Here is a 16,323-nt window from a genome sequence, read left to right on the forward strand (position 1 = left end):
ATATTGTTATATTATAATATAATAATGTTGTTTATTTGTTTATATTATGTACAGTTGAATAGAACAAAAACTACAATATAGTTAATGGTTAAATAGATAATTTTGAAACGGATGTGACCAAAATCATTTCATTTTATTTCTACAATGCGTTTTTTGTATGCCGTTTCGATTATGACAAATATTTGAAAACAAAATAAATACAACGGTATTATGATTTAATTTCTGCCTTTCCGCTTCAAACTAATAACTGAGACATGTTTTCGAATAAGATGATTAGGATGACAAATGATGGTGTGTAAATACCACCTGGTTCGTTACGTTTTGATGGACGATGGTACCTACCATGTCAGAGGTGAAAACCAGGTATATAATATGCATTTTGATTTGGTGTAATGAACACACCACCTTAACATCCTTGAATATCTTTCAATATAAGTGCATAGTTAAGTAGTTAAATAATATGAGACTCTCAACAGTTAGTCATATATGCAGAGATATTATATAGTATTATAGTTACTCACGTAATTTTGTATTGGTAAGTGATGTCGTCGAGTAGCAGAAATTAATTACAACTTAAAAAAAAATAATAATAATTTGGGTGCACATAATAATACGACATAAACTACGCTTTTTTGAAGTATTGTTCAGTAAACTGAGCATATGCGATATAGTGAAAAATACGATACAAGACTTAAGAGAGACTTTGAATCTCCGAAAATCGTTTGAGCGCTGTCTTATAATAATGTAATGCGTATACGTATAATATAATGACATTACCAAAGAAGAATACGCACGGTAATTGCGTTTTTCGTAATGTTCTTGTCATAATATTGTATACTACATTGTTCGAGAAATTGTAAACAGCTATAACGATGGTTTGATTCCGGTTAACAATACATTGTATTATTATTGTTATTATTACAGTACGCGTATATATGGTATAAGAAATAAGTATTTCTATATTATACTGCTCAGCCGTAGGCTAAGATGGGCTTAGCCCCCTCAAATAATTTACAAGCCCCCAAAACAATTTCCTATTTCCTCATATGACGATTACAAATGAATAGTTGTTGTAGGTATAGAATATTTGTATGATTACGATTTGTTATTATTTGTAAATAATTAATTATAAGCTGGATTCTAATAAATTATGATCTGACTTTGGTATCAACAAATTACCTAACTCGTCTCATCAATAAAAAAAATAATGTAAGACATTTTATTACATCAAATGTACGAGTATTCAATAAAAATGTAATGTTTAACACGTTTCTGAATTATCGCTGCTGTATAAATATTTGAATATTAAGTATATATTATCTAACTGTTATTTAAGATTTATGTATTTTGCACAATAGATAATTTTCATACTTGTCATGCGAATTCGCTTGCTTATTTAGATGTAACCTACAAATTTATAAAAAGTCCCCTGCCCTTAAATTCGGCTAAATTTCCGGTTATGTTTATAGCTTGTTGCTGCGTATATACATACTGATACATATACGGCCGTGTAGACCTGCAATAAAGACCTCCAGATCGTATACGATAAACAGCTAGGTCACGACAACCAAGTCCGTTAAATCGGACCTAATAAGACTTTTTAGTGGACTTTTATAGTGTACATCTCCGTTGGCACTCGAATATAGCTGGCAAACGTCCACGGCGGCGGCATCGATGGTGGGCGCAGGGGCACTAATTTTAGGACTGTTCATAATATTGTAAAAATACACCCGATGTTTATGTTTGTCTGTAATAATTCCGTCGAATTTTTCTCGTCAGCGTACCGGAGTTCCGTTAACAAGCCCTCTGTAGAGGAAAGACCGGACAGGCATCGTCAAAGTCTCGAACGTCACCGTCGGACACCACCGCCGACCCTCATCTATTTTATCATTATTTTCCCGTTGCTGTACACGTTATTTCGACGATTTCACAGTGTATGCCTATTGTAGGCCCGTCGGCAATTGGCAACGATTTCAGGTGGAAAGTGCAAATAACTGACTAAAGTTTTAACTCCCGTTTCGGAGATTTTACGCTTTTGACCCTAACGATCGCCAGTTAGTTTTTTACTTACCCTTTATTCAATTCAAACTATAAACCTACCATATTTTAAAGTAACAATATCTTTTATTACAATTTAACGAGGTGATGACTCGAGAGTAATGATGTATTTTAATAACATAATCCCGACAAAATAAAAATTGTAACTCAATTTAATTTAATTTTAATGATAGTGATATTTAAGCTGTATATTTAATGAAAATAATTCGATTTATAAATAGGTACATTTTTACTAAAATAATAATAATTTTTTTTGTTTTATTTGGGGGGATTGGGCACTAAACAATCTATACAATTTTTGTAAAGTGCGTCAGATTAATTGATGTTATTTGAGTTTAATTTGATAGCTTAAAGGGAGAAGCCACCCAGTGACGACACACCTGGGGTTTGATTTTAGGGTTAAGTTAGACAGGGAAGAAGGTCGCAACACCATTTCCTGTATAGTATTTTTTGAGGATTGCTGTGCATTAATTTGGTTAACATTTTTGCTACTATATTTAAGTGATCAGAGGGTGAGTTATGGTAATGCGTGTAAGACTTAATAAGTTAATAGCAGCTAATTCTGTACTGGTTTTTAGGTCTGTGTAGATTATACTATTGTAGTGTTTGATTTGAGATGTAGGCCTTTGTTACTAAATAAATCATGTTTTGAGTTACACGTGAATTATATTTTGTTTATGTTTGATTTTTTGTGGATCTCAAACTTTGTATCAGTAGAGTTTTGTTGAGGTTTAGTTTAGTATGGATTAAAAGTTTTGATTCCCAGCTTACAAAATATCTTAAGGTTTGAAGACAAGAATTATTTTAGTTTAAATCTGGTGTTGGATAAGGCGATATAGCTTTGTGAATATCGATTATTTTTTATTCATTAGTTTTTACTCTCCAGTTTTGACACCCGGTTTCAATACAAGAAAGATAAGATTGATAAATAATAGCAATAATAGGTAATTCTGAATTCAATAATAAAATTTAAAACATTAATCTTCTCCTCCTGTTAAATTATTTTATGAGTGGTAACCTAGGTTTTCCTGATCGATTTTGTCGATATGAATAAAAGATAATTGGTAAAAATAAATTGGTAAACATTTTTACCTAGAGAGTTCGCAGTGGCAGTAATAATTCTATTTTCCACTTTTAAATTGAATTTTTTATCTATTTTAATTGTTATACATTTTTTTGGTGCAAGATTCAATATCCCTTTACTAAAGCCATTATTTTGATTGCATTTAATTTACGAATAAGTCAATTTCGCTAATGTATATAGTTTATACACGGTTCGTTAATTAGGTACACTATAACTTTTTTTTGTGATAATTTATTTTACATTAGATAATTGATAAATCAGATAAGTTTGATTTCAAAAATCTAGATTTTGCTAATAATTAGGTACAAGTGAAAATAAAATCCGGATTGTGAGAAATGTCGTGTTCAACCCTGTTGTGAGCGATTTGAGTTTATTTATGGCATTTTGATATATAACGAGTTTGACTGAAAAAATAACTTCACAGAATTAACACGAAGGCGTATCCATCGTAAATTATTGGAATATGCTAGTGAGAGTTATGCGTAGTCTGTTATACATTTATAATAGTACCTACCATTTCTTTCAACTCCGTTTTAACTTATATGTTGCCATCCCTGTTTAGCTATTATTATTATATTATTAATACCTCAGAAAAAAAAACATTATTATTTTGAGAGGATGTAACAGAATAACCGTGTACCCGGTTATTATTATTAATTACTTATTATATTACAATATGATGATTTCCAATTTCGTTCGGTGTAGGTAGAGTGATATCCATATTATATTTTTGTAATACTGTGTACAAATGTCGCCGGCACCCTCGGGGAACATACCCACGTATCGCGATATGCATATAATGATATTATATAACAATAATGCATTGCAGGGACAATGAATTGTCTCTGCGGTGAAAAGCCACCCCCTCGTCCGTAAGAGTTGGTCTGTTCCCTACAGGACCCTCAGGATAGAATCCTAGGTCGCTGCCGTGGCGACATGTGTTTGGTCATTGCGGGGGGGGAGGTCCTTGTTGTACCGGTGCCTCGGCCCTCGGATACATTCCGATCCCAGCTACAGCAGGCCGCATGGCACTAACGCAATTTTAGTCAGCGGCACTGTGTGTTCCACGTGCGTTTTATTTGTTGTCGTAGAAGTGTGTTCCCAAAGTCCCCATATCGCGTATCGCCTGAAGTATTTCAGTGGAAAATCAGCATAATATTTAAATGTGGTTTTTATTCAACAATAATCTGGAAGAAAAATCCAATTTATAAAGTCATAAAAAAGAGTTTGTACTTAATAAAATTTAATTTTTAACTTTTGAAATATGTAACTATAAAATATTGAGTACAAATTTACCAAGTTGAGTTTTAGGTATTCGGGGAAATAATAGTTTTGTTAGCAAAAAGCATATATGGCAAAAAGGAATAAAATAAGACACCTAGTCAGTTAAAAATTAGACTTATTTTCAATGAAACTGAAAGCTCTACTACTAAGTACTAGTGATGATTAAAACAACACCAAGACCTGGTAAGTCCATAATAACTTCCAGTAATTATTAGTATAGATTCAAAGTAGAGGTGTATTTATGGACATAAATATATTATCCTGTTAATAGTAAGACTTTCGACGTCTACTTCGATTTCGGGAAAAAAAAAATAATTTTTACGTAGTTCTTAATAAATTAGTATGAAACAACTCTATATTGTAATATTAATTCCAGTTATTTCTTATCTCGTTATCAATAACTCGAAATTTCCTCGAACACCAATTAAATCTAATAAATAATAACTAAAGATAATTTCTTATTATTTACATTGTAAATTAATAAATTAAACCTAGGTACACTAAATAGGTTTTTGGATAAAAAAAGTGCAAGAGTTGCAGCGATGATTTTGTTTTGTTCTCGGTCTTGGTCTTGAGTATGACGATACTACAAGACCAAAATCAATTTTTATTATCACTAAACAAGTATATAGGTATATCATACGAATATTCGTACGGATTATCATCGAATAAATTTGTATTGTAGAATTAGATAAATGCGATAATGTATCAAAAATAATATAGCACAAAAAGTTAAATTTTTATTTTTATGGCATTCAAGAGAAAAGCTTTCATAACCAACTAAAACTATTTTAAATTTATTTCAAATGTATTTTTAACAAGTATGCATGTCGGAGTAATGTCGCTTCTTATCGTGGCCTGCTGTATACTCGTACAGTTTATCGGCCGTATCCTGAACGCTAATAACAATGTTAGCGTAAAATATACCGTTGTCGTTGTTGTTATTGTTGTTGGCGTTGTTTTGATCAAAATTACTTTTCATTCTGTCGCACGCAGAACAAAATTTAAAAAAATTAATACAATTTCCTTCGAGAAATAATGCGTCACGTTATCAAACACAATGCACCTGTCCATTCATATTGAGTGGTCGTGATCATCATTGTTTTCTGTAGTATTATAATGTTGTATACAAACAAGCACTATTAATCTGTAAACACGACTTTCAACAGTCAAAACTTTCACAATTATTTTTTTTTACTTTTAATTACATATTCATAATTTTCAATCATCTTTTTTGACTCGCAATTTTTAGTACGTATAATACTATTGCAAAATAATATATCGGCAAACGACACTAAAGAATAACGATATCTGAACTACATAATAATATAAAATATAACAATACATGTTTAACTACCTACTTAGTACTTACTACTATTCGTTATCATTGTCAATTCAATTTTCAAACGATTAAACTATTTGAAAACATCCCATTTGGTACAAATATTTATAAACGAGTCTGATTTATTTTCCGTTGAACTGGCTCTCATAGCTATTGTCCTGCAAAGAATCGATTTATAAAACTTCCGAGACACTTTTTTTCTACTAACTACCACAGTTTATACAGTTTATATATTACGTATATAGTCTTGTATTAGAATACCATCTGAATGTAATTACAGAAAACTTACTTAGGGAAAATAGGATTTTTTTTTTTTAATGTTATAACGTTTAAACTTTTTTAATACAATGTCATACTGCACAAATCATTACCTACAGTTCAAAAACAGTAACTTAGAAATAATCTATTTATTTAAGATAAAAACGTTTATCATTGTTATTGTTTTTTGCGTTGGTTTTTATTTTTGTGAGATAAGTGTTCATGCGTTTCGCTAATGATTTTCTTAAGTTCGAGTTTTTTCTCCTGGTAATAAATAATGAGTTAAATATTATGAGTCTCTCTGGTTCACAAATACTGGTGTAATCTATAATATTTACTTTACACTTCACGAAAAAAGTAGAAAATATATTATTCTTGATTTTTTTTTGCAGGATCCTAACCTACATTAGTTCAATTAATTACATCACTTATAGTTTAACGGGTGTATTGAACTCGGGCCACACAGCGTAGGTACACGTCATACAATCAATTGATTTTTATTACACATCTATAGCCAGAAAACGTAATCTATATTATAATCCGATTATAGTTTAATCTGACATTAAAAACAAAAATTGTCCATTTTGTTTTATTTTTACAGTAGGTATTATACATTTTATTTCATTTTAATTTACATGCAACGTTTGGTCTTATAACGTTTATATTAAAAAAAAATACATCGTTTTCCCAAGCAAATAAATTTATCGCGTTGTATTGCTTTTTTATAATAACCTTTTTATATTTCAATATTATTATTTTAGTTCATTTAAAATAATTATTTTGCTTTAAATTTATCTTCTTCTTCTTTACTATATGTTTTTCACAATTTTTCTTCGATATCGGTTTGAATATAAATATAAATATTAATTATAATGTTTAATAGTATGTACATAAATGTAGGTATACATTAATATACAACATGTCAATATAGAATATAATATTATTTACGAAATATTCGTTAAAATACTGTAAACAAAGATACAAAAAAAAAATACTATCATTCCTATTTTTTGAATTAAATGTATTACCTACCTATATTATAAGTAAATTGTGTTTGTGTTCAAGATGTAAAATATTATTTTGTAGGAACTTACATCCTTTATGCTTTACTGTGCCTATAATTTAATATTGATTATTACGTGATATTCAAATTAATCATGGTTATTATATAAGTTGTTAGAGATTTTTTTTTACTTAAAAGAGTCGGAAAAAAATATAATAAACAATTAGGTACGAAAATAAATCAAGATTACATAAATCGTCGTTAACTTGAACTTGATGTATTTATTGACATACTGATAAGTGATAACGTATATATTATTGTTAGAATAGAATAATATGGAACTGTATCATATAATCCATATTATCTCTTAATGGTCCCATATATAATGCGTGTAATGTATATACCATGTTATTATTATAATCATGTTGACTGATTGTAAATCTGATTGACAAACATAAATCCGCAGTATATAGATAATATAGATATTAGATACGTTATTATTGCGGATGTCTGCATCTTCGTCTGAATCAGGATCTGGTTAGGTCTTTTGGGCCTGAAAGTATTTTAAACAACAATAGGTATAATACTTTATCCTTAAAATATAAGAAAAACGCTGGGGCTGGATCGTGATTAATAATTCTAATTAGATTTGGGCTCTTTTTTGAATTGTTTTTCGTTTAATTACTTTAATATAAAATATAATATAATATATATATATATATATTGTGTGTGTATAATAGGGGTGTATAATAGGTACCTTTATTATTAAGGTTGAATGAAACTATTAAATAATTTATACAATTTTACAGTACGAATAAGAAAAAATATAGGTGGATACCTAATGGCTGGTATTCTTAGTTCTTACAAACAAATAGGCATGTACATACCTATAAAAAAAAATATTTTCAAGATATTTATTATCTGAAAAACATGTTCTATGAATATAAATATTAAATTGTATAGACGTTGGATATAAAATACAACTAGCAAAAGCTCAGTTCACCTACTCCCTACCTGGTGAGTGATAAAATCAATCTCTAGCATGAATATTACAGTTTTTACGCGATCAAACGTCAAAGGTCAAATTGAGCATAATATAATAACATATAACCTTCGTATTATAAGCCTTTTGGTCTAAGAAAATATTATTTACTAATATTGTGTTGGTAAGAAAACAAATTACCATAGTGAGACTAACTTAAATACAACTAAAGTAACAACTGAAATAACATTAATACGAATCAATGGCAGAATAAGGGGAGACTCGTTTGTGTGAAGTATAAATGTAAAATGTACCTATATAATTATGATACATATATACAGGACGATCGGCCGACTTCGAGGCACGCGCGCATGTTAACTTGGTAAAGTCGTACACCCTGCTACGTAGTATTATGTACCTACTGCATATGCGCGTGGGTTTCTTATATGCGAAGCGCAACCCCTTTTATTTGGGGTAAAACAAAAAAAAAACAAATAAATTGTGAGAGTGAAAATAACCGCGCAAACGTATATAGTACTATAGTAGATATATAAAAAACATCGCTACTCCCGTATACCTGTATAATTTGATATTATAGTATTGCCCTCTTGTCCGCTATACCACTGCTGACGACAAACGTATAAAAATACTATTGTGTCTTGTACTTCACGGGACGTCGTCCTGCTCCATCACCAACGGATAATATCTACTTTAGCGCAACAAAATTTGTTTGTAACCATTTGATCAGGACCATGTAGCTAATTATTGCCATAGGTTGCACCAATAACGTTGTAATAGATTAATGCTGTACTGCTACTGAGCTGAATCGATACTATAATATAAGTAGAACAACCGTGGAGGGGGAGAATATGATATTTTGCATTATCCAAGCAGAATAACTTGGGGTTGCGGAGCTGCAGTAGCGCACACACCACCCCTTCGCTCAGGGTAAAAAAGAAAAAAAATCACCAAAAATACCGTAAAAACGTTTTCGAAAAACCACCCGCCTCACCACGATATAATATGTATTATATCATTACCAGAATATACAAGTCATGCACACTATATACATGACCGATCGGATCCTATTTAATACCGCTCGTCTTCGTCACCCCTTTTCCGATACGATCCCTGCATCGCCGCCGTCGGTCCATGACATCGCACCTCCACCGACGTATCTACCCACGTGTATATTATGTCTCGGGCTGCCCTGCACCACGTATATCGCGTATACCTATGCCTTTTTTTCACGTCCAGAATACCATTAGACGAGAGTTTTGCGTGCGCTAATACACATATATATATATATATATATGTATAGCATTGTATATATACCGTGGTATAGTGTTGTAAACTCTCGCGCTTATAGGGGTGGCGAAACGATAAGCCGGCGGAGGTGAATGTTTGGCGAGGGGAGGTAGTGTGGCGTTGGTGGTGGTGGTGGTGGTGGTGAGGGCGGCGGTGAAGAACCTTCGCCGGTGCGGTAGCGGCGTAGCGCGCGCGCGACCAGTCAGACTTCGTTCACCGGGTCGCGTGGTACCGTCGTCGCGTGCCGGAGACGATCGCTCATCGACGACGACTACGTACGTCGACGTGTCGACGGCGTTTGACGGTTATTGTTTATCATTTTTGAATTTGTCGTCAAAACAATAATATTATTATTATGTCAGTGTTACGCATATGTGAGAGTTCCCAACCCCGTCGTCGTGATTTTCAAATTTAGCCGTACGAATTCGAAAATTGTCGCGTGCGTGAATTCGCGTCAGGGAATACAATTGACTGGTTTAGTTAGGTTGTTGTTGATTAAAAAAAAAAATATATATTCGTTTTGAGTGTGATCTACATGTGCTAGTGTGTGTGTGGTGAATTTTTTTTCTCCAACGGAATTATGACAGATTCGAATACGGTGATCGAAGGCACCGTCAAATTTCGTGATGGCAAAAAGGTAAGTCGAAATTAATATATTAATATTTCGTAAATTCTGCGCGAGTTTGAACAGCGTAAATAACTAATGTATTATTTCGCATGTACCTGAAAATCTTGTATTCGGATTATATTCGACTAGCTTCTGAAAGCCGATTAAAAAAAAAAAAAAACATACTTGTGAACCTTAAAAATATATGCGTTATAGTATAGTTTAGGTGCCCAAGATTGTAAAAACTATTTGCTTTCATAGGACTTACAATTCTTACAATATGATTTGTGTTAAAAATAATTTAAATGCTATTTAAAACTTTATATAGATAGGTAGGTACTTAACTGTTATTAATAATAACCTAAGGACCTTTTTAACCTGTGAATTAAAAAAATTTAATGTACAATATTTAGTAATTTATTTTTGCTTGTGTAAACTTTTAATTTTTATTATTGAAACAGTATTACTTAATAGTAATTTGTTATAATACGTATTAATGTATAATTACATTTATAATACGATTTTTCAGTTACAGCTACAAGTAAAAGTATAATATGTTTACATTTTTTTAATATTGTCTCTAATTTGGCTGTGACCTTATTTTATGCACCGTTCACTTTTTATTCCCGATCTAAATCAACGGAAAAGTTAATATACCTACTCTTCAAATAATAAATTATTAATTACTAAAAAAAAACTCTTGATAAGTTTTGTAATTGTCAAATTGTATGGGATATAATTTATAAATATTCTGATTTTAAATTAACAAAGATCAAATGCTTATATTCATATAGTTTGGTTTTCTAATAGGTATGTGCATGAGTAAAATATTTCTGTATATATTTTTATATTTATGATGCATTGATAAAATATGGATAGTAATCAGTAAATATTATGATAAAATGAAATTTCAATTTCTTGAGCAGTAGACACTAAACATAATATAACTTGCGGTTAATATTGTCACGTAAATATCTTTCGTAATTTCAAGTTTCAACACCAAAAATAACCACGTCAAAAGATCGATGGGCCGTTTATGCGGTCTAACGCCTCCCAAACGACCCAAAACAGTCTACTAAAATTAGAAGAAAACGGTTTGTTTTTCATAGGTGGGGATTGGCTGGAGGATATCAAAGGATATAGGTATACCGGCAAAATATGTGTCCGGTGAATTATGTCGAGGTCGCTTACCCGGAACATAAATCATTAGTTGTTGCTTTTTACATGAGGGAGAATTTAACGATAACTCAGCAGTCTTATTATCTTTGCTATTTCTTCTCATCTTCAATAAATCGCATTTTGATTTGTTGTAAAACGTCAGTTTTATAATTTTTTACCAAAACGTGATGAACGTCATCGGTTAAACCTTTCACTATTGTATCCCACAAGTAATACACAATGTTCGTATAATATGACCTCTCGTTCTCGAATTTTAAATCTTCCAATCTTGGAATCGAGATATAATATAAACAGTGATTGTATATTTCACGTAATTATTCATAACAATAACAAATAGCTTATAATAAGTATTTTCAGTGTTTTTTTTTTATTTCCATAGGTACTTTCATAATAATATACCTTAATATTATTATTATTATAGGTATTGACGTTGTATTAAATGCCTACTAACATCTCTTTCATAATATAACAGCTTCCTGTGATGCTAAAATACCATAAGAAACCTTCAAAATAGATTGCATAGCACAAGTAACAAATACCCAAGGGTTTAATTTGTTCCCTAAAATCTCTTCATGTCTTTAATAGGCGTATAATAAAAATGAAATTTTAAATTTGGTTTTACGATCGTATTCAGACATTTTTTTTACAACGTAGATCGAAAATCCTATTTCTAGTGTTTCAATAATTCATATTACTTTATTAATTTTGAATTCTGAAGCAAAACTGAATTATACCACTAGCTTCTATTTAACTAACAATGCATAAATTATTATTAATATACGAGCTAACCTGTTTCCTGGTGAGTGTTTCTTTTTTTTTCCGCGATTATGCTCATGTCACCGCTACCTGCATATCTCGTTGTCGATTTTGCATTGTTTTGGCGGCTTGAATATGTAATTTAAATGTCTAGATGACGTCATTGTATTTGTTTTTAGAGAGAGAATATACATCGTTGAATGTTAAATTATTTTTTCTCTATCGTCAAACAAACGCCCGCATGGATACACGTTTTATACATAATTACTAAATCTAATTTTTTTTGCAGTGGAAGTCCAGATGGTGCGTTATGCGAAAGCTGTCTCCAGTTGCAGGTAAACACTTTTTCCAACAACACGATTATTAGCGAGGCCAATAAATTCAAAGTTTTAATTGTCAAGTCAGACACAAAATAAACTCATTATCAGTATTGTTATTAATACAATAATACATACAATGGAATGCAGTGGCGTTATTAGTGATGGGGGGGTGTTAACCCCCCCCCACCCCTCAAAAAAAAAATTCATAATCCTGGATACGCCACTGACGGAATGTTATTATATTCATCACAACATCACGTTGCGGGTACCGAATAATAACGATCGCACACTTACAGCATCCCTTATCCAACGTTACGTCGTAACGGATGCTCATTGTCAACGCGTTCGTCTCTTAACTTCCGTTAAATATATTACTGTCACGATATCGCACCCGCAATGATTGTTTTCACCCGGTCACATTGATCTCAGTCCTGACAGCAGGTCAACGAGACGGCTACCCCGTATTATAGAACAATACCCGTACACTTTACACACAATCTTCAATGTATTTATGTACACGCGCCTGTGTTGTTTAAATGAAACATATTGGATGTATACAACACCTGGCGCACTTCAAACGGCGACTAATTTGCATAAAACACGGCATATATAAATATGTATAATGTATATCATATAGGTATTATACACGTACCTACATATTATATACCTGTCTGCTCGCACTCCTGCTGGAAAACGTGTTGATTTATTAAAAATAAAATAATTAACTGTACGCGTTCGAAACTATTTAATGTTCTACTGTGTTTTATAATAGGTATGTACAGCAACTCACTGGAAATTCTAGGTAACGCGATTATGTGTCGGTAAAAGTGTACATTTAATATAGCTGATGCGTGACGTGGCGTACAACTTTATAGTCACTATAGAAGGTCGAACCCTTAACATATTTGAGTGTATTTTGTTGATTTTTTTTTTTTTTGTTCATGAGAGTAATGTGACTGATTTTAATGGACTTTTCAAGAGCTGTTCTGCGATTGAAACACTTTATGAAACAAAAAGATAACGGTCCTCGAAAAATGAAAATATATCATTTAGTCGGGTTATTATTATTTTTTATCAAGTGAATGCTAAAATAACATTAAATAATCGGATTTAATATAATTTTATGAAGTGAAAAAAAATGTCCAAGGAGTTAACGTTATTTTTTAAATGTGAATAGAACACCTAATTACCTAATATTTAATATTTTAACCGTTCTTAGGTTTAGCGTATAATTATTATGATAAATAAAAAAATAACAAAAAAAATTTAATTAATATAGATTATTGATTAATTTAGACGTGTACAAACATAATTCATTGGATTCTAGCTCCTACTACAGAGTAACAGCTATAATATTTGAAATTTATCCTTTAAATTGATTTAGCTCAATTTTCCACTTGGGAACTCTGATCGCTCGTAAACAGTCCGTGTTCATTGATATATAAACATACGTACCCATACGTTCGTACCCGCTGGCAACCAGCCTCGATCGACTTCCGGGACTTTGGTTTCTAAGGGAAGCGAAGTCTAAATATATCTCAGACACGAGACGTTTATTCCTTAGGGGTAAAAGCAATCCTCATAGATATCCTTATGTCTTTTCTTTTCTAATCGTGTACGGGGTCGTAAATCGAATTTTTTGTTAACCCTTTGCGAGATGCAAACGATTTAAATTTCCGTTCGGTAATAGGAACACGTTGTACCGCCATAATATAATATATTTTGGTAATGAATGAGTAGGTACATAATAATATTATTATAATACGTTGACGTCATAAGAATTTATTATTATTTTGGAGTGATATGTAGTATTTTTATAACCGCACAGAAGAACAGATAAATGATCGTTTTCTTGACCTTATAACTTGGTGGATTTTTTCTTTTCTTTGCCAATTGATTGGCTCCAGTATTTTGTATTCAATAACATAACATCATAACTCATAATATATTATTAAACATGCGAACTATCGATCGAGTGGAGTTCGTCTACAATAAAAACGTATTCATTTTAATAAGATAATAATATATTGTACCTAATAACAAATAATCTAATTCAAGAGCTAATGTCACGATGAGGTCAATAATTTCATTTGTTGTAGCTCAAATTGTTATGATGATATTTGATCTATTGTTTTTCACATATATAGTTTGATTAGAACGATAAGTTTAATCGTATAACTAAATATACCTAGGTGTTATTACGTTTTATTATTATTTTAATTATTATATTATAAGTTATAATCGTATTTTTATCAATTATCAGAGTATCACCAACATAAAAATAAAAATTTGTTTTCTCACGATGTTTTTTAGTCGTGTGAAAACGAAATCGTAACACATTATAGCGCCAAGCTGGTTGTAATTTGTTAGGTGAGCGTAAACTGCTTAATCTTTGGAAAACGGGTGTCACGTTCGTGTAACCGCGGACGGCACGATGTACGTGTTTGGTTCAGTTAATCGTTGGTCATCCCGCCCACCTTCTCAATAAAGGTTTTTATATTAAATTGATTCTATTCCGTCCGTTATATAGTTTATATCTACATGATATTATAATGTCTGTGATAGTTTTTCGGCGTATTAAAATCGTCATTTAACCTCAATAAAATACTAAATAATAATATACACAATATTACAAACGTTGTTAGGATAATAAATAGTATTCGTGAAAATAAATTGATATGTTTACTCATTTTTTTTAATTTAAACAATTTCATTAAAACGAATAGATAATAACTGTTTTGTTTTGATGACTTATTGTTATTAGTATTACTATTATTATTATTTTTTTTTGAGCATGTAGAATAGGTTTCTTTTCTTTTAATACAATCATCGAACATAGTAAGATAGGTATATCTCAAAAAAACGTTTACCTTTTTATGATTTCTTAATACTTAGACCAATAATTAATTGTTCGTTTTTCTACGTATGTAAATGTCATATTATCATATCCATATTATATATGAAATTGACTTAAACTGTGCATATATTTTCGACACATTATTTTGCAAACAGTAATTAAATTTGCCATTCATGAATAATGAATATATTAATAAAATGTGTCTGTATATCTACGAACATTATGGTTTAAAAATTACAAGTTGTGGTTTACAAGTTTATGCATATTATGTAGTTATTATTATTATTATTATGTAATCATATTCAATAGTTTTGAATTATCAACTGGTGAAGATAATATATATTTTTATTCTTGCGGTTTATACTATGTTTTAAAATGGCTTAATTTTGCCAACGTTTTCACTGCCAATAAAATTATATTGATAATATATAATATGTACCGATGAATCATCGTAGGTGTATAAATCATATTCAGACTTTTATCATAGATATTTATAGAACTACCAAGTAAATATCTACATTTTTGTTTTGGATGAGAATTTTATATTTACAAAGCAGAGTTAACACGGAATACAGAGCATTCAAATCTAAGCTGTATACTTAGTGATAACACTAATAACTCTTATGTATTTTTCAATAGTTTTATTTTATTCCGGTTGTCATAATTTAAGCACCAGAATCACGTTTGCATTTCCAATTATATGTTGTAGTGTTATGAATATTTAATGATCTATAATCACAAATATAATAGTTAGGTAACTATATCTTTTAATTTGTTCCCAATTACACTTTTTTATATAAGACAATTTAGATATTTATAACGTATTCCTTAATATATAATAATGATAATATATTCTTAGAATTATTCGCTGTTACCTGCGTAAGCATGGTAGCACAATTTGTTTTATCATTTAAATTTGTTTTCTTAGAATATAACTTATAGAGCATTATAGAAATCTATATAAAAAAAAAATAAAACCGATATGTTTAATTGATATTATGTTGTAATGTTTCCAACTGATAATGTTATAAAAAAAAAACACTAAATGCGGGTTAGAGATCACATATCTAACACAACTATAATTATATTATTTTGATTACGATGAAATCTACGAGGAAGTTATTGTGTGACTTTTTTTTGTCCACGCGCAAATTTTAGGTCGCGTGCACACGATAAATTCCGTGGGACCCCAACCACGACCACCCCTCATTGTATATTATATCCATTTAAATAAATATGTAAGTGTGTGTGTGTGTGTGTGTGTGTGTGAGAGTGCGTGCGTATG

At 30.8% G+C, this 16,323-nt stretch overlaps 1 protein-coding gene across 2 annotated transcripts in view; it reads left to right on the forward strand.

Moving 5' to 3' along the window:
• The window catches only part of LOC100160365 (probable serine/threonine-protein kinase nek3), a 244,102-nt gene that overhangs the window by 114,996 nt on the left and 112,783 nt on the right, over positions 1-16,323 (forward strand). Inside the window, exons 1-2 of one of the 2 annotated variants that reach the window (XM_001943815.5) lie at positions 9,505-9,956; positions 12,151-12,196. The exons of the other annotated variant lie outside the window; for it this stretch is intronic. Of the exons in view, the coding sequence (XP_001943850.2) occupies positions 9,900-9,956; positions 12,151-12,196 (103 nt within the window). The 5' untranslated portion in view covers positions 9,505-9,899. Of the gene's footprint in view, positions 1-9,504; positions 9,957-12,150; positions 12,197-16,323 lie in introns of those variants that run through there. 2 annotated transcript variants of the gene reach the window in all.

This window comes from Acyrthosiphon pisum, chromosome A1, assembly GCF_005508785.2.
Source record: "Acyrthosiphon pisum isolate AL4f chromosome A1, pea_aphid_22Mar2018_4r6ur, whole genome shotgun sequence".
NCBI classification, from domain to species: domain Eukaryota; kingdom Metazoa; phylum Arthropoda; class Insecta; order Hemiptera; family Aphididae; genus Acyrthosiphon; species Acyrthosiphon pisum.